The sequence below is a fragment of the Corvus cornix genome, chromosome 18 (genome assembly GCF_000738735.6).
Source record: "Corvus cornix cornix isolate S_Up_H32 chromosome 18, ASM73873v5, whole genome shotgun sequence".
Classification (NCBI taxonomy): Eukaryota; Metazoa; Chordata; class Aves; order Passeriformes; family Corvidae; genus Corvus; species Corvus cornix.
This window is the reverse complement of record NC_046347.1, coordinates 5,009,519-5,031,519: the sequence shown is the minus strand read 5'-3', so window position 1 is coordinate 5,031,519 and position 22,001 is coordinate 5,009,519. Positions and strand designations below refer to the sequence as shown.

The 22,001-nt window shown below is 45.2% G+C and overlaps 1 protein-coding gene across 6 annotated transcripts in view; it reads left to right on the top strand.

Moving 5' to 3' along the window:
* Nucleotides 1-21,413, top strand: part of LLGL2 (LLGL scribble cell polarity complex component 2) — a 33,124-nt gene extending 11,711 nt beyond the window's left edge. Inside the window, exons 3-27 of one of the 6 annotated variants that reach the window (XM_039562383.1) lie at nucleotides 1,722-1,819; nucleotides 2,822-2,903; nucleotides 4,163-4,278; nucleotides 4,843-5,001; nucleotides 5,738-5,900; nucleotides 6,075-6,204; nucleotides 6,993-7,047; nucleotides 7,225-7,379; nucleotides 10,656-10,873; nucleotides 11,363-11,430; nucleotides 12,423-12,576; nucleotides 12,674-12,778; nucleotides 13,576-13,868; nucleotides 14,138-14,291; nucleotides 14,573-14,723; nucleotides 15,407-15,523; nucleotides 16,028-16,194; nucleotides 16,847-17,111; nucleotides 17,806-17,959; nucleotides 18,495-18,532; nucleotides 18,990-19,037; nucleotides 19,563-19,605; nucleotides 19,836-19,893; nucleotides 20,326-20,387; nucleotides 20,733-21,413. In XM_039562383.1, the coding sequence (XP_039418317.1) occupies nucleotides 1,722-1,819; nucleotides 2,822-2,903; nucleotides 4,163-4,278; nucleotides 4,843-5,001; nucleotides 5,738-5,900; nucleotides 6,075-6,204; nucleotides 6,993-7,047; nucleotides 7,225-7,379; nucleotides 10,656-10,873; nucleotides 11,363-11,430; nucleotides 12,423-12,576; nucleotides 12,674-12,778; nucleotides 13,576-13,868; nucleotides 14,138-14,291; nucleotides 14,573-14,723; nucleotides 15,407-15,523; nucleotides 16,028-16,194; nucleotides 16,847-17,111; nucleotides 17,806-17,959; nucleotides 18,495-18,532; nucleotides 18,990-19,037; nucleotides 19,563-19,605; nucleotides 19,836-19,893; nucleotides 20,326-20,379 (3,045 nt within the window). In that variant the 3' untranslated portion in view covers nucleotides 20,380-20,387; nucleotides 20,733-21,413. Of the gene's footprint in view, nucleotides 1-1,721; nucleotides 1,820-2,821; nucleotides 2,904-4,162; nucleotides 4,279-4,842; nucleotides 5,002-5,737; nucleotides 5,901-6,071; nucleotides 6,205-6,992; nucleotides 7,048-7,224; nucleotides 7,380-10,655; nucleotides 10,874-11,362; nucleotides 11,431-12,422; nucleotides 12,577-12,673; nucleotides 12,779-13,575; nucleotides 13,869-14,137; nucleotides 14,292-14,572; nucleotides 14,724-15,406; nucleotides 15,524-16,027; nucleotides 16,195-16,846; nucleotides 17,112-17,805; nucleotides 17,960-18,494; nucleotides 18,533-18,989; nucleotides 19,038-19,562; nucleotides 19,606-19,835; nucleotides 19,894-20,325; nucleotides 20,388-20,732 lie in introns of all 6 variants that reach the window. The other 5 variants (XM_039562382.1, XM_039562381.1, XM_039562380.1 and 2 more) reach the window with 5 other exon arrangements.
* Nucleotides 21,414-22,001: the final 588 nt, after the last annotated feature.

Here is a 22,001-nt window from a genome sequence, read left to right as displayed (position 1 = left end):
GAGATTAAGTTATCATAAAAGGAAGTAAACTCAGTGGTCTTGGAGCTTGTAGTACTAATCTTGGCTTACTACCTATAAAAGGTAAAATTACTGACTACTCTTTTGCCCAGCCTAATGAGTTGGCAAGCAGAAAATTGAGAAATGCTCCAATATTTCCAGTTTTGTCTTCTACAGAGGCTCATCTTCCCTTAAGAGGACCTCAGGCTGGGGTGACCAGTATTTAGAGGATGGAGGTGTTTCCTTGCAGCTTAGGAGTTGTGATCAAATGGCTAAAACTGAAGCAAACTGGCAGACTCTGGAGTCAGCTGGATCCTCCTGTGCTGTGTCTTTGAGCAGGACATTAAAGTGCTTTGCAGCAGCTGGGGCACCTCGGGCTGTGGCCTGACCACAGAAATGAAATCGGCTCCATTTGATTCTCTTGCAGGGGATTAAGTTGGGAAATCACTATGCAGGAAATAAAGTCCAGGTGTTACTTTTAGGCTGAATAAAGCATAAAACTTAAGTGATGTGGTAGCTTTGCTTCAAAGACATGATGGAAATGAGGATGGGAGTGAGGTGCAAGTGCTGTAGATGGAGGGTTCTCTGCTTTTTTTTTTGTTTTGTTTTTCAGTAATGAGTGAATGAACTCCTATTCTGTAGCTGGCCAGCTTGCCTTAGAAGAAGGTATTTTCCAGAAGCTGGCCCTGTAAGGATCAGTGTTTTCTAGGAAGCATCCCTGTTAATCTGCCCTATTAATCTGTGGACTCACCAGCCCTCTTTACCTGGCTGTGTGTTGGTGCATACTGGTTTTGCCTAAACCAGGATAAGAGCTGTGCATTAGCACTTCTGAAAACCTCACTGAGCTATTCTCCAAGCAGCTTGGTGGCATCCTGTAAGCATGGCAGGATATTATTCCCTGGTGTGTAAATGCATCAGCCATGCTCAGTGTGGTGTGTGCAAACGCTCCAAATCTCCCTCCTGGGGCAGTGTAGATTGTACTTTAGGGAAGCCACTAAGGGCAAGCAACACTGCTCCTTGTGACAGTGACATCTTTTAGTCCCAAACGGCTTTGAATTACTCTGAGGTGGCCTAGCAGGCTCCTGCTCTCATTAAATTTCCCAGTGTTCCTCGTGTTCCCTCTAGAAAATGGGTATGGATTACATTCGTTTTCCTGACTGCTCATAGGAAGTCTGTTTAGTTTCCTTGATGAGCACTGATGTTCACTCATAGCTCTGCATTGCTTTGCACCATTTCTTCATGTCAGTCACCAAAAAGAGGTCAGGAAGGCTGACCTGTGTGGAGTTTGGCAGATGAAGCTGATCTTACAGCACACAGCATTTGTGTCAGACTTTGGAATTGTGCTGAGCAGTTGGTTTACAGAAGTGCAGCTGATGTGGAGTGATGGAGTGTGTTGTATTGACTGACTAAGCCGTGCTTATGCAGAGTTATTTATAATCTTAACATCAAGAGCTGCTTGGGCTACTGTTTTCAGAATATTTCTCTTTCATTTCTGTTACACTTCTGGATATCCTGGCTGTGGAGCTAGGGATTCTTGGCACATGTTCATCATTAGGCTGTTGTTCAGCAAATCTAACCGGTGTTTGAACACCTTTCAGCAGAAAAAGCTGCCATTAAGTGCTGTATTTCATCTGCCATGCCATGTTTACTTTCTGTGTTCTATCTCTGCCCAACAGTGCCCATGAAACAAGCTGCTGATTATGATTTTTCCTTCTCTCCTCCAGACTGTGGAACATGGATTTCCCCATCAGCCCAGTGCCCTGGGCTATAGCCCATTTCTCCGTCTCATGGCCATTGGGACACGATCAGGAGCCATCAAATTGTATCCTTTGAACACCTTGGGTGAGAGTTCTTTAACCTCAACAGAACGTGGAGCTTCGAAGACACTTCCACAGTTAGATCAAGTATGAATTTGCAGGCAAGGGTTACTGAAACACTGAAACAGTTTGCCAGGGTTTGGAGTGATTTTGGTCTGATCAGGGTGGGATTATCTTTCCAAGAGCTGAACTATAGCTCAAACAGAAGCTGAGCTGATGCAGATATTAAACAAGACTCTGCTCCTGCTATGCAGAAGGTCAGACTAGATCTGGCCTAAGTTTAGCAATCCTTCACATTGTAAATTCCAGGGTTGTTTAAATATTTGGGGCAGGGTTCCTTTTTCTTTTTCTTTTTTTTTCTAAAGCAATTCTATTTCAAAGGTTAAAGCTGAAGTCAGAAATGCTTTCAACTTCCTGAGTTTTTGACCATCCAGGAATTAAAGACCTAAACATTGGAGGTGGTAATTTATTTTTTTTTTTTAGCTAATGACGTCCAGTCTGATTTTTGTGTGTGTGAGGTGATTCTCATGGCAGAGACCAGTTAGATGAGCTGTAAAACAGGCGTGTCACCCAGCCCAGAAAGGAAAAGTTGGTGCTGTCTCTGCCAGCTTAATCATTCATTGCTGGTGGTGTTTGTGCTCAGAGGCTGGACTCCACATGCAGGCAGAAGCCATCTGTCTCCTGGTTACAAATTAGTTAAGCAGGATTGTAGTGTCTGGGAGACCACGAAACATCCCTGAGAAAAAAACAGGGTCCAGGCACCTCTTCTGCATGTGCTGAAGGAAGAAGTGAACTTCCCTGTTCTCCACAGTGAGCACAGCCTGCAAATTTTACAAGCATGTAAAATCAAAAGTAGATTTGCATTGATTCTTTGCTGTCCAGCTCACCAACAGTAAAACGTGGTTTCAAATTAATCTCTTTTCGTCTTGCTTGCTAGCAAGCTTCTTATCAATTAATTGTAGCTGTGGGTCACCTTAAATACTGTAGATCCTCAACAAACTCATCAGATATGGTGCTCCTGGGGTGGAGTTCATGGGTTTACATGAAGAAAACAACACTGTAATGCAGATTCACTTTATACCTGATCAGGTAAGTACATTTTCAGTACCTCTGTGACTTGTGTAGATCTCTCCTAAACAGGTGTTGATTTTATTCCAGAGATCTGAGCTCCTATTACCAAGAATATTCAAATGCTGCTTGGTTGGGAATGTTTATCCCAGTGTATTTTGTGCTCTCAGCAGCGCTTGTTGCTGTGGAGATGCTCAGGAAAACTAAAAGAGAAGCTTTAAACTAAAGAGTAGCTTTATTGTTCATAACTGTTAGTCATTTATCTCCAGCAACATCCTGGGAATGGTAATAAGGCCAGGATAGTTCAGGCAATCTGCTGCAGAAGCAAGAACTTCCTTTTCCTTTTGCAGCCCCAGTTTTTCAGTAGGACTGGGTGGTCTTTCCTCTGCACAACAGATAGAACAGGAGCTGCTGCTGAGCTGATTTAATTATTTTCAGGAGCTCAAAACAGCACTGCTAACCTCACCTGCTGTTAAGTTTGGTGCCTTTGTGTTTGGGGCTATTGAATCTTGCTCCTGGGGATTGCTGAACAGTTATTGCCACACACTAAAAATAGGAAAGCAGAATTTTCCAAGTGTCTGGTGGCTGTCTAACCACTTTCTCTTTCCCTTGACTGTCCAGACTGGTGTCTTGGTCACAGACTTTGTTGCCTGGTGCCCCCAGCGTAGCACAAGTGGCCTCTTTATGAGAGGGGTTTAATTCTTGAGGCGGTTTTGGGTGTCTGTTTGCTTAACTAATGGTATAAACTGAAACTCCCATGGGGAGTGTTGCACCAGGTGTGGCTGCAGCAGGTAAAATGCTTCAATTTGAACATCCAGCCAGCAGGGCTGGGCTCATAAAAGGATTCTGACACAACCCTCCAGAATGAGGTTGGACACGAAGAATGTGAGGAGTGTGGTGTAGCAGAGTGTATCAGCCCCACCCAAAGCTGGGGTGTGTTCAGCAAACCTGTGCTGAGCCAGGAGGAGGTGAGATAGCCTGCAGCTGCATGGCTGGGCTTTACAGCACAGGCTGATCTTCAGGAGCCTAAATCCTTGTCATCCCCCTTAGTGATAACCTGTGCCTTTATAACAGGGTTTTTAGCCTCTAGGCTACTTCTTGTCTCCCTCCACCCCCCAAATCTCGTTGCTGCAGTGTTTGTCCAATGCCATAAAAAACTGAACCAGCTCCCCAGTCCTGTTTTAGCAGGGAATTATGAACAGCAGCAACTCTACTGCTAAATTTACTGTGTTATATTTAATACTGGCATTCTGAAAAAAGCAAGTTGTGTGATTTTGCAGTGCCAGCTGGTGACGCTGCTGGATGATAACAGCTTGCACCTCTGGAGCCTGAAGCAGCACGGAGGAGCATCTGAGCTGCTGGAGGAGCATCGCTTCACCCTCAAAGGGCCACCTGGGTAAGCCACAGGAGGGGCTTGGAGCTGGTCTGGGGACAAGCAACTCAGAAAATTCTGCTGTTGTTTAAGCTAGAGCTTGTCCAGTTGTTACAGCATGCCACTCCTCTGAATCCATTGAAAGGGTGTTCATGGAAACCAGCCAGGAGCTGGCTTGGGCATAGGAGACCAGCATTTAAAAGTGCTGAACCAGTGCAAAGGGTGACATCTTTTAAAATATTTGTGCACTCACTGCTGTGAGTACAGGAGCTGTTAATCTTAAGGTTAGGTAAATTTAACCATGCCTAAAGTCAGACTTTGAAATGCTGTTGTGGTTTTAGTTTCACTTGATCCTGCCAGTTTTAGGTGAGCTATTTTTAGGAACACTTAGAGAGAGTTCTGCAAAAAAGGTGTCTGGTTCTTTGTCCATGCACTTATCAAAAATTTCTGACGTAATTTGTCTTAAAGCTGGTGTTTTCCTCCTTAAAAAAAATAATCATGCCTCCCAACCAAATGACACTAATAAATGTCCCTGTTACGTTGTTAACTGTCCCAAATTCAGTAACAACAGTCTCTTTGCATCCCCAGCTCTCCACCAAGTGCCACCCAGGTAACAGCTGTGCTTCCCCATTCCTCACGGGAAGTGCTGTACCTCGGCACGGAGAGTGGCAACATCTTTGTGGTGGAGCTGCCCTCATTCCGAGTGCTGGAGGATAGGACCATCACCCCCGAGGCCGTGCTGCAGCGGTGAGTGAGCAAACAAGAGGTGGAATCCCATTACCAGACACATCCTTTGTTAAAATGTCACCCCAGATCATGTACTGGGGCCTCACTGTTGTGTTAAGCATTGTCCATATCTGCCTGACTCTCATGAAAGTAGCTTTCAGTCCTGGTGTGTGTTAAGTAACAGTTTTTGTCCTGGTCAACATGGTGTTGTCACTGTGGAGGTACAGCATGTTCACTTGGGGTGAATCTGCAAACCTTGTGCCCTGGCCCTTGTGTTTAGTTTTGAAAAAAAAAAAATATTCTGTTTAGCTGTAATTACCCATTTATTTTTTCAACCGCTGGCTGAACATCTGATACTGCTTTGTTCAAATGGGGATTTTATCACTCTGGAGATCCAGGTGCTGCTGAAAACTGTCCTACTTCATGTCTCCTACTGACATTTCCATCCTACCTTTATTCTGTAGGAGAATAGGGTGGGTGGTTCAGACTGTCTATTACAGTCCTGGGATCCAGTCCTAGTATTCATTGTAAACCTTGGCCTTTCCTTGAAGAAAATGGGGCTGGGTGCATGTCCATGTGGTAGGCCTGGTGTGATGTCTCCCATAAGATTTTTCTGCTGCTTGAAGGATTTGTGAGAAGATTGTAATTACCTGTTTCAACTTTGTCACTTAATTTCTCATTCTTACACCTTTTATTACAGTCCTTCTAGTTTGTACCTGGACTCAGCTTCTCTTGCTTTCCTCTTCTGCTCCTGCAGGATACCAGAAGATAACTGCAACAGACGATCCTGTGAACTGGTGGAAGCCCTTCGGGAGCATCCTAAGAACCCTGACCAGATCCTAATTGGATACAGCAGGGGCTTGATTGTCCTCTGGGACCTGCAGAATAACAAAGCAACACACCATTTCCTGGGCAGCCAGGTATTGATTCAATCCAGAGTCAGTTCAGCAGGGCAGGAAGGGCTCTCACTTATGCTGAAGACAAAGCAGGTGCAGGGGGAGCCTGACAGAGCTGCTTTTTTAGTAAGAAGGGTTGTTTTGGGGAGATAACAGCTCTCTGGAGAGCAGTCATTTGTATGGCTTTCTTTTCAGCAGCTGGAGAACCTCTACTGGCAGAGGGATGGCAGTAAATTCATTAGTTGTCACTATGATGGAAGTTACAGCCAGTGGCCAGTATCCAGTGACAACAGGCAGCCAGAGCCTCTGGAAAACACTGTGCCTTATGGTCAGTAAGTGAGGTTTAACTGTTGTGTATTTGTTCAAACTCAAACTAATTCTGAGCTTGTGTGAAATATTTATGTCACAGTTCTCCCTAGTGTTTAATGGCAAAATGCAGAGGTGCCTCTTGAATGGCTTATGAGCCTGGGCTAAAGGATTTCAGCCCAGTTTTTTTCTTGGATTTGAAACTCCCTTGCATTGTTGAAGTCTGTCCTGAACATGGAGAGCAAGTCTGTTGACAAAATTAGTGCCCCTTATGAAGAAGGGTGTTGGTGATTCAGCTCTTTGTTTTAGCTGGTGTCCTGTTCAGCAGGAGTTGCTTGGATCCTGTGTAATTAATAGTGAGCTGAGTGTATTTTCTGTTGACCTGAGCAGTGATGAAATGAAGCTTCTGATTTGCTGGAACCCATCAAATGGGATGACCTCACCTTTTGAGTGTAGAGAAGCTTCTAAAGCTCCATCACTTTATATTAGTTTCAGGAATGACTGTGATTTTAGCAATCCTTTCTAGTTAATCAGCTCCTCCAGCAGCACTTCCACTCCTTGGTAGCCATCAGCAACATGGTTTAGAGCTTCCCCTGAGCCTAAGCTGTGTTTTGCTGAGGAGTTCTGTGGTCAGTGTGTCTCAGAAGACTTGTCTGATGTGGCTTGGTCTGGGGTGGTGGTGCTGGCTCCTGTTAATTCAGGTGGCTCCCCTTGGGGTGGAGGGTGAGGTGACCTGGCTGAAGCAGAATCAGCGACTTCTGATGTAAAGATGCACTTCTTGAATTGTAGCAAAACACTCTGTTTTCTCAGGTCCTTTTCCTTGCAAGGCCATCTCCAAGATCTACTGGCAGACAACAAAAAATGGGTGAGTTTGTGGTGTATCCCTTCAGTCTCTCCTATTTAAAGGGTGCAGTCTGCAATGCCATATGAACCCTTTAGAGTAACGTTGTAAGAACTTGTCAAAGTTTCTTTGACATTTCTTTGAATTTTTTCTTACTCCTCACTTCAGCACACACCACTTTAACTCTTTCTTTCTCTTCAGGCTTCCTTACATAATATTCCAAGGAGGAATGCCCCGGGCTAGCTATGGGGACCGGCACAGCATCTCTGTTATCCACGGCAGCCAGCAAACAGCCTTTGACTTTACCTCACGAGTGATAGACTTCTTCATAATCTTCAGTTCAGATCCTGCTGCAGGTATGTGATGGAAGGGCATTACTGAGGAATTAGGGTAGCTGTGTACGTGTGTGGGAATCTGCCTGGTATAAATAGCACATGAAATGTGATAAGGAGGTCAGTTGTTTGGGGAGTTTCTGAGGCTTTAGCAGAGAAATCACAGAATCATTTAGTTTGGAAAAGACCCTTGAGTCCAGCTGTGAAAGATTGCCCATTTAAAAGTGAAGTGTAAAATACTGATGTAAATAAAGGGCTGGTTACAAATGCCATACATTCCTCAAAAAAATTAGGTTGCTCTGTTATGAGAAAAGACCTCTTAAGCTTATGTCTGTTTAAGCTGGACACTGGACATAACCAGGTTGTGAAATGAGGATCTGAATATTGTTGTTTGGAAACAGTACTTCAAAGGAGACTAATAATTAAAACCAGAATTTACTCCCACTGAGACGCTGCTTCTTGTAATTACGACCTGGTTTTGTGTCTGGAGCTCTGGGTAATAAATCAGCAAAGGGTGACATAGAAGCAAGGGTCAGTATATGGAGAACTTAATTTCCTTAGTGCTGGTGAACATGAATGTAAACTGAATAGTTCTCATTCCTGGAATTGTGTAGAGCTTGTTAGATTCTTGCTTCTGTTGAAGAGCTTTATTGCCCTTATTTCTGCAGTAACTGTATATTCTTTCCTTTCATGAAATTCTAAAGGGTTTTCCCCAAGAACTCTTTGTTTAATGCTGGTATAGTTCTTGCTTCTGGCTAACTCAGAGTAACTGAGTATAAAATGCTATTTCAAGCTCCAAAAATGTGCAGTGTTGGAAGCTGGATCAGACTAAATTGCAGATTTTTTAGGAGCTTCTAAGTCAATCTTCTGTTACTGGATCTTCTCAGGCTTTCTAGTCTCTGCTTTGCCTGCTAGACAGGTTTCCAAACCAATTTGTCCAGTGTCCTGCCAGGGAGGGTGGTGACAGCAGCAGCTCTGCATCCGAGTCTGTCTGTGCAGGTTGGATCCCTCCGGCCTGTTCTGGGAAGCAGAGCACAGATTCAGGGGAGGAATGTCTTGGGAAAAGAGGCAGAAAGAAACAGCTTTTGGATTCCCTCTTGTCTCTTTTCTTAGATCTTAACAGACCCTCTCAGGTCACTGAAAAGACAGCAGAGAAATGCAGAGTAACTGAGCAGAGGTGCCTGTATGTGTCTGGTACTGATTTTCCGTGCACAACGCTGCCTTTATAAAAGCGTCTTCCAAGTGAGCAGAACTTGCAGGTCTAAGCCTTCAGGCTCACAGTGCTGATAAACTTGAGGTATTGTTCAGTGCCTCAAGTTCAATACCTTTTGGTATTAACGAAGGAGACCCTTTTACTTTCTATGAAATTGTCAGAGTGGAGATTCCACATGATGGAACAAAAATCTTAAAGATTAAAGAAACCCGAGCTTTTTAGGTCAGAGTTGGACTGCTTAGAGTTCAGTTTCTGGATATGATTAGAAATCCTTTAGGATGAAATAACTGAATTAACAGGCTTTATATTTCTACTTCCCAAGAATTGAATTAACTAGTTAATGCCACTGCCAGTGGGTTCAGACAGGAGCTGCTACAGGAAACTGAAACTGTTGCACTTAGGTGAGGAAGTTTTTTACAATAAAATGAGGTTTCTGTGGTTGACAAGCTTCCTTGTGGCTGATTGCCTAAGCTTAGTGGATCTACGTAGCTTGCCTTGTTTGCCCTTAAGCAGTCTTCCCTGCAGTGGCAATACCAAGGTATTAATTGTATACCAAAGCCACTTAATTTAATAAGCACAAAGCTTATGCATTGCAGCATGGTCGTAGCTGGTGACTTTCCACTACCCTGAATATGCTGTGGAAACAGTTTTTAAAAGGCCAGCCCTTCCTGTTTTGGTTTTTTTTTTTTTTTCAATGAGGTGGGTGAGTGTATGGCAATCATGACAAATTCTACTGTGCCTGCTACTTCAGCAGCTTAAAATAGATTCTTGCCATAAGAAATGAGCTCAGATGTGTGTCTTTGCAGGGAAAAAAATTGTTAAAACAGAGCACTTTTGGTTAATGTTGCCAACAGCAAACTGCAGGGCTGTAACAGTACAGGGATGATATTATTTGTTTTGTTATGAAGTCCTGTGGGCAACTGCAAATGATGGCACATAGAAAAGCAAAGTAAAACTGAACAGAAAACATTCTTTTCATGAAGAAACATAACTAATCAGTGATGTGTTGTGGCTGGGCCTAGTCAGAGGTGAAACTTGGGGTGCCTCACTAGTGATGCCAAGTACTAATTACTTGAATTTAATTTTGCTGAGCGAATAGTTGTCAATATGTACCTCTTGCAAGTGTATACCAGGTAATCAACCAAGTAAAGGAGGGAAGTAGAAGTACAGTTTAGGAGGGAAGGTCAGGGAAAAGCTGAGTTAGGTACTTTGCTAATGGCTCTCTGTTTATCACCCCCACTCCAGTTTTACATTCACTCAGATTTCTGTAGCTGTGTTAATTGTCACTGCTGTGAACTGGCCTGTGGTTTCGGTTTTCCCCACCAGTTTGCTGCTGTGGCTGACTTGTGAGCCTTGCTGCAATAATGTCCTTGTAGACTAAATTTTTTTCACTCAAGATTTTCCACTGTAACTAGAATTAAAATTCTTGTTTGTGTCAGATGTCACCAGTCAAGCTACATTAGCATATTTCTTTTGTAGTTGTCCCTAATATACATAAGAATTATTAGGTGATGTACACATCTTTAAAAAGAAAGTCTAGAGGATGTGTCACAATGTATGAGAAGAAGAGAAAATGAAAAGAGAGCTGAATTGTAAATACTTGTCAGTTCAAGCAGAGAAGCATTCTGCAGAACCCAAGGCATTAGCATGTTTAAGCAGCTTAGCCTGGATGGACTGTGGTCCTAACACAGCACTAAATGGGTCACTGCTGGGGTGTATGCATGTCTTTCCACCCAGTGCTGTTAATTAGGTGTAGGTAGAGGAATTCTGGCTGTTACAGTAGTAGGTATGAACTTTGTGTTACTTAGTCAGTTGTTAACAAATTTTTCATTCTGCGAGGGAATCTATTAAAAGTCACTGTCACAGTCCCAGGAGTGATGTAAAGAAACATGAATTTGCAGTAAATCTGTGTCTTCAGATTCATACTCAATAGGCCCAGTTAACACAGAAGCATTTAAAGTTTTTTCCAACAAAAATGTTGATGTGGAGCTGTGTGATTACGGTTTTCAAAGCAGCCTTACAGGAAGCTTGTTTGCACTGACCTTGGATGTCAGTTTTGTCAGCCTCAATGAGTGTTGTTTCTACAGAATTCGATGACCCCTCTGCCCTGGTGGTGCTGGCAGAAGAAGAGCTCGTGGTGATAGACTTGAAAAGTGCAGGCTGGCCAGCAGTGCACCCTCCATACCTGGCTTCCCTGCACTGCTCAGCCATCACCTGCTCTCACCACGTCTCCAACATCCCACTGAAGCTCTGGGAGCGGATTATCAGCGCTGGGAGCAAGCAGAACGTTCACTACTCCAGTATGGTATGGCAGCTTTGTGTCCCCCTGTGTGTTCCCACGTGTTTAGGACAGAGTGACTGCCCAGGGTGTGGGTGGTCTGTGCTGCTGATGATCTGCAGAGGGTTCAGCCCCACCAGACACTGTCCTGCCTCTTAATAGGGTCGAGAAAGGCTTTTTCCCAAAGCACCACCAGTACAGTTACTCACACTGGGGAATTAAAATGTGATATTTTTTTAAGCTTTGACAAGCCAGAGGGAAAGTCTGAGTGTTCCCAGCTGTCGGGGGTAACAAAGTTCTCATGTAAAAGCATGAAGCTTCTCGGGGAAATACGTAGAATGCGTTCTAAAAGGCACAGTTGGTGTCAGAATGGGAACATGTAATGCAAACAAAAGCTGACAGCATGGACTGTTTCACTGCCACTTGCACTGGAGTTCATGCCCTCCTGCTGACTTTATATTCTCTCCACACTGTCACTGCTTAGGAGGTCACACACTTCTCTTACTGTATTTGTAGCCATGGCCGATTGACGGTGGCACCAACATCGCTCCGGATCCTCCACAGAGGGACTTGCTGCTAACAGGGTAGGTGCTGACCTGAGGACCATCAGGGACCCCTTTCCACTTCCAGTTCCCCCTTTTGAACTAACTGAGATTTTCCTGTGGAGTTAAAGTCTGCTCATCTTGTAGGGAGTAGGCTGCAGCTTTACAGCGCAGCGTCTCAAAGCTGTGCTGCTGGCTTTGTAAAGCCAGCTGATTTTGCGGCTTCTGAGCAAACAGGTCATGATGTCCACAGATAACCCAGAAAGTGGCTGATTTTTAGTTTTGATGTGTTATCCATTCCCCCTACTCCCAAAGTGTGTAGGAGTGCAGACACTAATCCAGCCTGGTTCAAAGGCAGCAGTGTAAAAGTGGAGCTTAATCCCGCATGTTTTGAAGCATTTTTCCCTCTGCCTTACACTCTGGATCTTAAAATACAGGTTAGCTTGGACTCCTGTGTGCTTTGATCAACCTGAACAGATCTAGCTAAGTGGTGGAAGTAGCTAGAAAGAGATGGTCTCATTGCATAAAAATGTACCATTTTCTTTTCAAAGCACTTTTGAGAGTTTCAGTGGGCTGTTCCTCAGATTTCATTTTTGATGGAGCATGTTAGAAGCTCCTACCCTTGTGTTGGAAGACTGTTGCAAATTTTCACCTGGAGAACTAAGATTAAAGCTTGATTTTTTTTATTTTTTTTTTATTTATTTTTTTTTTTAAATTTTATTTTTTCCCTTCCCTCGCAGTAACCATATTTTTGCCTGGATGAGTTTTTCCTTCCATATGCTAAGCTTTCTGCCTTTTCCATGTCTTTTTGGCGTAATCTTAAATTGGTGTAATGGTGTCAGATCACCAAGAACAGCTGGATATTAAAAAATCCCAAAAAACTAAAAACAAAATAAAACCAAAACCCACAAAAAATACCCAAGAAGCCAAAAATCTTTCTGTGGTTTGTTTTTCTGTTTCTGTATTTCCCCCTCCGTTTTACCCTCCATGTGCTGTTCTCCTGTGTGATGTGTGTCCCTGTATCCTCCCCCCAGGCATGAGGATGGCACAGTGAGGTTTTGGGATGCCTCTGGTGTCTGCTTGCACCTCCTTTATAAGCTGAGCACAGTGAGAGTGTTCCTCACAGATGCTGATCCCAATGACAACATGAACACCCTGGGGGAGGATGAGTGGCCTCCACTCCGCAAGGTAAGAGAGCTGCTGCTTGTAGAAACTTTCTGAAAACCCAGGCAGTTCTGATTCCTGCCCCAGTTAAAGACCAGCCCCTCTCTGTTCTCTTGCCTAGGTTGGTACCTTTGATCCTTACAGTGATGATCCAAGACTTGGGATCCAGAAGATCTACCTGTGTAAATACAGTGGATACTTGGCTGTTGCTGGTACAGCAGGACAGGTATTGGAATATGAACAATCAACATAAACATTGTTTTCAGTGCAGGTTTCAGAGTAATCTGGAGATCTGCTTAAATTCAAAATGCTCATTTTTCTCATGGTAAATTGATCTGTTTTCTGGAAATGCTTCATGGGACCCTGCTCTGGTGAGCTCCACCTGGAGCACTGCATCCAGCACAAGGAGAACATGGAGCTGGTGGAGTGAGTCCAGAGGAGGCCACCAAGTTTGATTAGAGGGATGGAGCAGCTCTGCTCTGAGGAAAGGCTGAGAGAATTGGGATTGTTCAGCCTGGAGAAAGGAAGGTTTGGGGTCGTCTAATTTGCAGCCTTCTGGTACCTGAAAGGAGCTTACGAGAAACATGGGTAGAGACTACTTACAAGGTCCTGGAGTGACAGAACAAGGGGGAGTAGCTTCAAACTGAAAGAGAGTAGGTTTAGATTAGATATTAGATAGGAAGAACTTCTTTACTGTGAGGGTGGTGAGGCACTGTAACAGGCTGCCTGGAGAAGTTGTGGATGCCCCATGCCTGAAAGTGTTTAAGGCCAGGTTGGATGGAACTCTTGACCAGAAAAGGTGTCCCTGTCCATGGCAGGAGTTAGAACCAGGTGATCTTTAAGGTGCCTTCCAACCCAAACCATTCTGGGATTTTCTGCTTTCTCTAGTTGGTATTTTAGACATTGTCTGCTGCTACTTACCTGTCCTGAGAGGTGCTATAGTTTAGTAGCTGTAGGGAAGGGCTGCAGCTTGGAGATCTGCCTGCACAGCAAAAGCTGTAGCAAAGGTTCTCTTCCTTTCAGGTGTTGGTGATGGAACTGAACGACGAGGATGCAGAACACGTGGTGGACCATGCTGAAGCAGATCTCCTGCAGGACCAAGAGGGCTATCGATGGAAAGGTCACGAGAAGCTAAAAACTCGAGATGGCCCTGTTCGATTTGAAGCTGGTTTTCAGCCATTTGTCCTTGTCCAGTGTCAACCACCAGCTGTGGTCACCTCTTTGGCCCTGCACTCAGAGTGGAAGCTTGTGGCCTTTGGTACCAGTCATGGGTTTGGGCTTTTTGACCATCAGCAGAAGCAACTGGTCTTTGTCAAGTAAGTGTCATCTTTCCAGGGGGTCTGTGGTAATCCTTATGTTAATGATGACCTGGAATTACTAACAAAGCAAGGTGTGATAAGTGATTTCTCAAGAGCTGTCACTGTAGCAAGAAGCTCTGCTTCTTTTTTCTCCACCACTGAAGATCTTCCAGAATATATAAGTGTGTTCCAACATTCGTGTGGATACTTGGGATACTTGTTGGACTCTTGGGAGCAATTGCCACTCAGTAGAAAGTGACCACGTGGCTACTGTCTCCCTCTTCCAGGTGCACACTGCATCCCAGTGACCAGTTGGCCTTAGAAGGTCCCCTGTCTCGGGTGAAATCCTTGAAGAAGTCCCTCCGTCAGTCATTCCGGCGGATCAGAAGAAGCCGCGTGTCCAGTAGGAAGCGGCGAGGAGGTAGTGGGAATGCCTCAGAGGTGAGGGCTTCACCTTTTTGGGGTCTGTCTGTTTACAGCTTGGAGCCTGCTGAGACTGCTTAGAGCAGGAGGTGGTCTCAGCCCTGCTATCAAATCAGTAGCTATTGGTATGAGGGAAAAATGGCAATTTCTGATGCTGTTCTGTTAGATAAAAGCAGGCACATTTTTAGAGAAGACCAGTTCAGAGGACAAGTTCACTGGTGTGACCCTGCTGTGCCTTTCTATTGCTGCCACCCCCCCTCTCTCTCCCTGACTGACAATGTGTCTCCTCATCTGTGAAGGTGCAAGAAGCAAATGCCAAGTTTGACCAGGACGCATTGCAGGAGATGGAACTTGCTCCAGTCCAGCGCAAGATCGAAGCCCGCTCAGCAGAAGACTCTTTCACTGGCTTTGTGCGAACCTTGTATTTTGCTGATACCTTTCTGAGAGACAGTGAGTAGGAAAAGCATCTCTCTCTTCTTCCAAATGGGTTTTTACTTCTTCTGCCAAGGAGTGTATTAGGATTTACTGCCAGGAAAACTCGGCACCTCCTGTGTCCTACTTTGTGCTGTGCTGAAAAACCAATATAGAACAAGAGCATATGTTGTCATGCAGAATTGTTATTTAGCCATTCTGGGCTGCTGGCTAATCCGAAGCAAGTGGCAGTTCATCTTTGAATCAAGTCTTTATGTATGATTTTCAAATGGGCTGGAATGGCATCTGACTTTTTAGTATAAACTTTTCTTTCTCTCATTGCTCTGAAGTTCACCCCTATCTCCAGCAGAGCCTTTTAATTTTGATGAAGGTGGGGGGGCTGGTTGTGCATTTGAGCCCAAACTGATACCATGCACAAGTTTACTCTGCTCCTGTGTGATATAAATGTGTGAAAACTGGACACAGCAGTTGTGGTGGTTCGTGTGGTGGTACTTTTGCCTTTGCTCATGTGCAGCGTCCTTTCTGAGGGCTGCTGGTGTATTGGGAAAAGAATGGTAAGAACTTCCAGTTTGCCTGGCAAGTCCCCCCAGATACAAAGCTATTTAAGGTGCAAACAGAGGGAGGTTTTTATAGCCAGGGAAAGCTGTTACTGAAGGGTGTCATGGATGGTGCCTTGCTCATGGGCCTTTTTGTTGTTCCAGGCTCCCGGCACTGCCCGTCCCTGTGGGCTGGCACCAATGGAGGGACAGTCTACGCCTTCTGTTTACGTGTTCCTCCAGCAGAGAGGAGGATGGATGAGCCTGTGAGGGCAGAGCAGGGTAAGTGCCTGGTGAAAGCAGGGTTCTGCTGGGTCTGAGCCATCACTCACAGGAGTTACGGGCAGAAAAGCAGGATGGCTCAATTAGTGCTGTTTATCAGTGACTGGAGCCAAGTGTGGCAGTGTCTGAGCTAAGCAGTGCTCACTGCAGCAGCTGAACTGGAGCTCCAGCACTGCTTCATGTGCCTCAGCCTCGTTTCCTGCTCACTTCAGAAATGTGAATTTTTGTCAGCTGTCACTGAAGTTTGCCATCAACCCTTGCTGCACATGTCCCTTGTTCTGACAGCTGGGCCTGATGTCTTTATGTAACAATGGTTTCTGTTTAACACAGATCAGTCCAGTCAGAATGCCCTTCAACTACTAAATCTTTTTAGGCAGCATTTCTATAACCACAGTATATAGGTCTCCAGCTCTGAGAGGATGTGAATGAGTTTCTAACAGTGTCTCTGACTAGACTCCTGTTTGTTTTTTCTGTTTGTTTTCCCTCCTTATCTTGCCTGTCTAGCCAAAGAGATTCAGCTGATGCACAGGGCTCCTGTTGTGGGGATACTTGTGTTGGATGGACGCAGCACTCCCCTCCCGGAACCTCTAGAAGTAGCACATGACCTTTCCAAGAGTCCTGATATGCAAGGCAGCCACCAGCTGCTGGTGGTATCTGAAGAGCAATTTAAGGTGAGTGTCACCTCTTAAAGGGGGGGAGGTGCCTATAAACTGTGCATGAAATCTGCTAAAGCACTGGGCACAGCTCAGTGGAGAGAGAACTCTTGGGTGTGCTGGTTCTCCTGTACCTGAATAACAGCCATGGGACAGCATTTCTGTTTGGTGCAGTCCATAAATCAGATGTGTGCTGGTGAGCTGGGTATTCAGCATAGTGCTGAATAAAGAAATTTTATGCCTATATTACATTATACTCTTCGGACAAGGCTGCTTCTGCTTTTGGGTAAGAGCTTTTCTGTGGTTAGTGCAGAAGCAGGAATTTGTAGGTATGTTTGTGAAGTAGCTTAAAGGTTTCTTGTTTTGCACACTAACTCAAACCCTGTTCTCTTTCTATAATAGTTTGTAGCCAAATAGGGAAGAGTTTTGGAAAAATAGGGGAGAAGTACAGTTACAGCCTGAAGGGTAAAACCGATGTCAGAACAGAGATAGATTCTCACGCTGCCTGTGGCTGATTCCTTCTTGTGAGCAGGGGGTTGGCTCTGGTTACACCTCTGTGTATTCCCTGTGAATGGAAACATTGTCCAGGGAGGGAGCAGCAGATGTCCCAGGGAGCTGCTGCTGCTGCCTTTGTGCAGGAAGAGGTGTCAGTGTCTCGTTTCTGTGACAGGTCTTCACGTTGCCCAAGGTCAGCTCCAAGCTGAAGCTGAAGCTGACAGCCCTGGAGGGCTGCAGGGTACGGAAGGTGACAGTTGCCAACTTCGGCAGCTGCAAGACCGACGATTACAGCGAGAACGACCTGGCAGTGCTGACCAACCTGGGAGACATCCAGATCATCTCCCTGCCCTTCCTCAAGTTACAGATCCGCTACCCCTGCATCCGCAAGGAGGATGTGAGTGGCATTGCATCCTGTGTCTTCACCAAATATGGCCAAGGTGAGGTGGGCTTCCCCCAAATCATCCCTCTTATTGTGTGTTTGAGACAGTGGGAAAGGGCTTAGTGTTTACAGCTGGCTGTGTACACATGTGAGAGTATTTCAGAAATGTGTTCCTTGTGTGTTTCCAGGCAGTAGCAGCTCCCAACAGGTACCAACACATGAGTTAGCAGAAGCAGGAGTGAGTTTATTCCATTACTGTTAACGAATACAGGGGTTTTCAGCTTGGATGTGCTCCTTAGGTAACTTGCACCTGGCCACCCTCCTCTTGTCTGGTGTGAGGGAATAGCTCTCCAAGCAGCAGGCTCTGGGGAAATGTCTCCACTGTGCCTCCTGTACATGCCTGTGGCTCAGCACTCACATTGCAAAACTGGGATCCAGCATCTTATGGCTGCTGAAGATGGATTGCTGCTTTCCAGTTCATTTCTTGCATCTTTCTGTGCTGTTTTTCCTAAGTGTCAGCACAGGACAGCAGAATTCTCTCTCAGCATAATCTTAAATTGCACAGTCTCTAGGCTAACCAGAGGGGGGAGCTGGGTAATATCTTCCTCAATGATCCCTCCTTGCTTAGATAGAAGGAAAAGCAAACCCTTTCTGCCAACAGACCACGCCTAGATCTGTTCTTTTTTTGGATCACCTTTGGTTCTGGAACTGTTTCCTGAGAATTGCCCTTGTAAATTCCCAAACACCTGTAGGTTTCTATCTGATCTCGCCATCGGAGTTTGAGAGGTTTTCCCTTTCCACCAAATGGTTGGTGGAGCCCCGGTGCATCGTGGACATCCCAGAAGTGACAAGCAACAATCAAGTGCACAACAAGTCTGGCACAGAGAATGCTGTAAGGAAATCCAGGTAAACTCTGTAATACTCTTGCACACTGACTGTGTCTGAGTAGGGAGGAAAAAAAAAAAACCCTTTGAAGTTATTTTCTATGGAGGGACTGGCATCAGGAAATGTAACCTTCCCCCGATGGTTTTCCTACTTGGAGTACATTTGGTAGGACACAGCAGGAAGCACTGGAACTGGTATCCCTAAGCTGGAGTCACTAACTTAGGGCAAGCCCTGGCTTGCTTTGCTTGTTCCCAAGTGCTGGAGCTGAGCTGTTGCTTTGTGAAGGGAAATCCAGTGTTCCTCCTCTCCTCTTGGAACAGAGTAACAGTAGATCTGACACTCACAGAGATCCTACAGGAATTTTATTTGAAGAGTTTATTAGTGTTCTGTGGTGTCTGCAGACTTCTGCATCACCAGCATGTGGTGAAGCCCTTCCTACACTCAGCAAACCATTTAGTTGATGTGCACTGGAGCTCCTTTCAGCTGCCAGAAACAGTTCTCTGCACCCCTGTGCCTCAGCATCAGTAATTGTTTTCTGTCTCCTTTCCTTTTTTAGGGGACCAGGAAAGAGTCCAGGTGACTGTGGAGAAGATGGTAAGTGAAAAAAAATAAGTGTACTAAAGGTAGCATGGTGATGTGTAAACCTCAAAATGTCTTTCCTATTGCTACAGTTAATATTTTCTACCTAAGAAAAATAAGGAAAAATAAGGAGGGATGTGAGGGAAACATAGTGACCTGCCTGGATGGTATTTTAGTTGACACCTCTGAAGTAAATTGGGTGTGGAAGATTCCCTTAAAGGTTAGAACAGAGTTTTTGCTGGAGGAAAGGTCTGAAATTATTTGAATCTTCTGTTATCCAAACTAGTATTGCTGGAAAATACAGTTCAGTGTGTGAGATTCAAGGATTAGTTGTGAAGCATTCAGTAAAGTCAAAAAGTACTTAACGTGGGGGAAAAAATCCAGTTCCATTGTGGGTTTCCAAAACTGCACTTATTTCAGGTAAAGGGGAGAATATTGTTAGGTAAAAGCTTTTTTCCCTACTCTTTTTTAGGAAGGAAGTCTGGGAGGCTGATGGAACATGCCTTACTCAATGACGAAAGTGAGTGAGATGAAGTCTTGCTGCTGAGAGGGAAGGTGCCCTTCTGGGTGGGAAAAGAAGAAAACTGCTGGGAATTTTGTGGATTCTAGTTCCAAGGGATCTGCAATTACTGGTAGAAATGCTGGGTTGTCTTGAATCCCCAGAAATGAGGGGTTGGACAGATAACCATGCCCTCGGGCAGGGTTGTTCTGCAGAGCTTCGTTCCCTGCTGAGATAAGAGAAGGATCTTTATTTCCAGTAGGACTTGTGTAAGATGACAGCTGGAACAGACAGTTCCTTTGGGGCTCTGGTACACGGGGATTGGCAATGTTTCCTCTGGCAAACAACTGCTTCAGTCCTGTGTGCCAGCCTGCCCAGTAAAAACCTGGTGCTGTTGAAGAGGCAGTGGTGATCCAAGGACTGACCTCTGAGCTGTGGGAGGCAGGTTCTGGAGGCTGTTCATGGGGAGGTGGAATGTGGTCAGGCAGCTGCCTCAAAGCAGATCCCCTCTGGTTTGGCTCACTCATTTAACCCTCTGCTTTCCAGAAGTGCTGAAGGAGATCCAGAGTACTCTGGAGGGAGGCAGAGGGTGAGTATCAGCCCACTTCTCTTCCTGATGGCTGGGGCTGGCTGGGGGAGGGCAGCTTGAGGTGACAGCAGGGGGGTGCCCACCTGATGGCAGGGATCCTTGTGCTGGAATCTGGTCATGTGTGCATCCCACAAGCTACCAAAGGGCAATAATGCGAGTCAGGTTCTCTTTCACATGCTGTCCCTTGGCGTTTTTTATGAATAATGCTTTGTCTCTTTCTCTCCGAAAAGCAGGAGAGATCACATTCCCACATCCCCAAGGAACAGGACTCTGAGTATTCGCATACAGGTTTCTATTTGTGTCAACCCATGCTGATCTAAGGGCAGGCCACACGGGCTTAGTTGGTCAAGGATGGGACTCTCTCTGGAGTTTTAATCCTGGCTTGACACTGTCCCTTGGATGTGTTCAGTGTCTCTGCTCCCATTCTGTCTCTACAATAGAGCTGAGCTACCACCACGGCTGCGGGGCTTTATCTCATCTCCCTAGAATGGTCAAGGGACAGGGGCTACCAAGTGTAGGCAAAGGACTACTGTCTGCAACGGATGCAGGAAGCTTGGTGGGGTTGGTAACTGCTGGTGTGGAAGGATCAGTGACTGCCTGACATGCTCTGCTCTGTGCACTTCCTCTGGACACTACCTCATCCTGGTCTTCTGTCAGCCTCTGGGAGTGGATGGGATGAGACTGCATTGCAATAAGGAATCTCTTCTTGTGTCATTGCAGGAGTTATGCAGAAAGAAATTCGGCAAGAAGTCCGTTAGGACACGGACTAAGTAATGGAGGAGGTAGGTGAGGCTGAAGATATTTGAAGTAGCCAAAGGAGGCAGAAAGTAGAATGAAATTTCTTTATAAAATTCAGCTTATTTAAACGCTTTGTGCCGAGCTCTGACCCGAATTTTCAGGGTGAGAATCTGCTGGCTGAGTGGTGTGTGAGCACTGCTCAGTGCCTTACATGCTGAAGTGGTGAAGGAAGAGCTAAAAATCCTTTGAAGGCTCCTGAGTCTTATCACAAAGTGAGCTGGTGAGGTAGCCAGAACTCCCAGCAACAATCTGAGCATATCAACTCATTAGCTCTCATTAGCTTTCAATGCCTGCCTTTTAAAATGGCTTTGCATTTTTCCCTGCTACAGCAGATTGACCAGAACTCACTGAGGACTTCCTGGCATTGGATCGAGTGCCATAACACTACTGACTGGGCAAACCGTCCCTGGGGAGAAGGCACCAGTGCTCCCAGCAGCCAGACTGGGGAGCTGCAGCTCGTGTGCTGTGCTTGCTGCCTCTGCCTCCCCTTTAGTGCCTCTTGGAGACCTCTCCTGCTGGAGCCTGCCTTGCTTTAGGACAGCAGTGGATGCCAGGTCTGATGCACCACAAGCCTCTGAGTACATCTAACATTCAAATGTTTGCACATTTCTCTTTTCTACTGGGCTGGGTTTTAAATTATAAATGTTTTACTGCCTTGGCGCAGGATTTTAATAAACGCACACTGTTACCTCCAACAATTATTTTTTGTACAATTTTTTAAAATCTTATGGGTATTTCAGTTTTAACGGAAACATTTAGAAATTTACTTTAAGGAAAAAAAAATCGTCAAGTAATATATGCTAGATTCCTGTGGCTGCTGTATGTGGTATCTGAATGAGTAATTTTGGGGTTTGTTTGTTATGGTACTGTTAACTGGCTTTATGGATTTGGGTAGAATCTATTTTTGTAGCCATTCAAATCGGAGGAAAACTAACTGAATTTGATTTTTGTTTCAACACTACATTGCTCTTTTTTTTTTTGGAAATAAAATTCTGAATTCCCTTTTGTGATCCTTGTCTCCTCTCATATCTATTCTGTCCTTCAGCAGCTCCTTTCACATTGCCCACAGATCCCTGGGAGAAGGTGGAGCTGCCCTCTCTGAGCTGAGGGGCAAAGAGCACTGCTGGAGGTGAAGCAAGGTGGTGGGTGGGAGAAGCAAAGTGATTGTGTCACCATCCTGCAATCCCTGCGGGATGGGGCTGGTGCCAGGAAAGGCCCTGGTTCAGATTATGGTTCCTGGAAGGTTATTGCTGGTTTGTCCTGGAATACTGTGGGTGATAACACTGAAGGGAGACAGGATTGATCTGGCAGTGCTGCTGTGCTATCTGCCAGTGGATTTGGAATTGAAGCTGGTGAAACTGCATAGAGCAGTTTGCTCCTCGTTAAAAATTTCCTTCCTTTATCCCTCACCTAACACCACTTTTTTTTTTTCCAGCTAAGAAAAAGAACAAAGTATTCTGAAATTTCTCCCCTGTAACTTGCTTGTAGCCCTGACAGCCAGTGAGGAAGAACTAAATCCTCCTGGAATGGTGCTGAGTTGCTGTCCTTGGCATGCTTTGGAAACATCTCCTTGGAAGCTCTCTTGTTTCAGGCTCTGT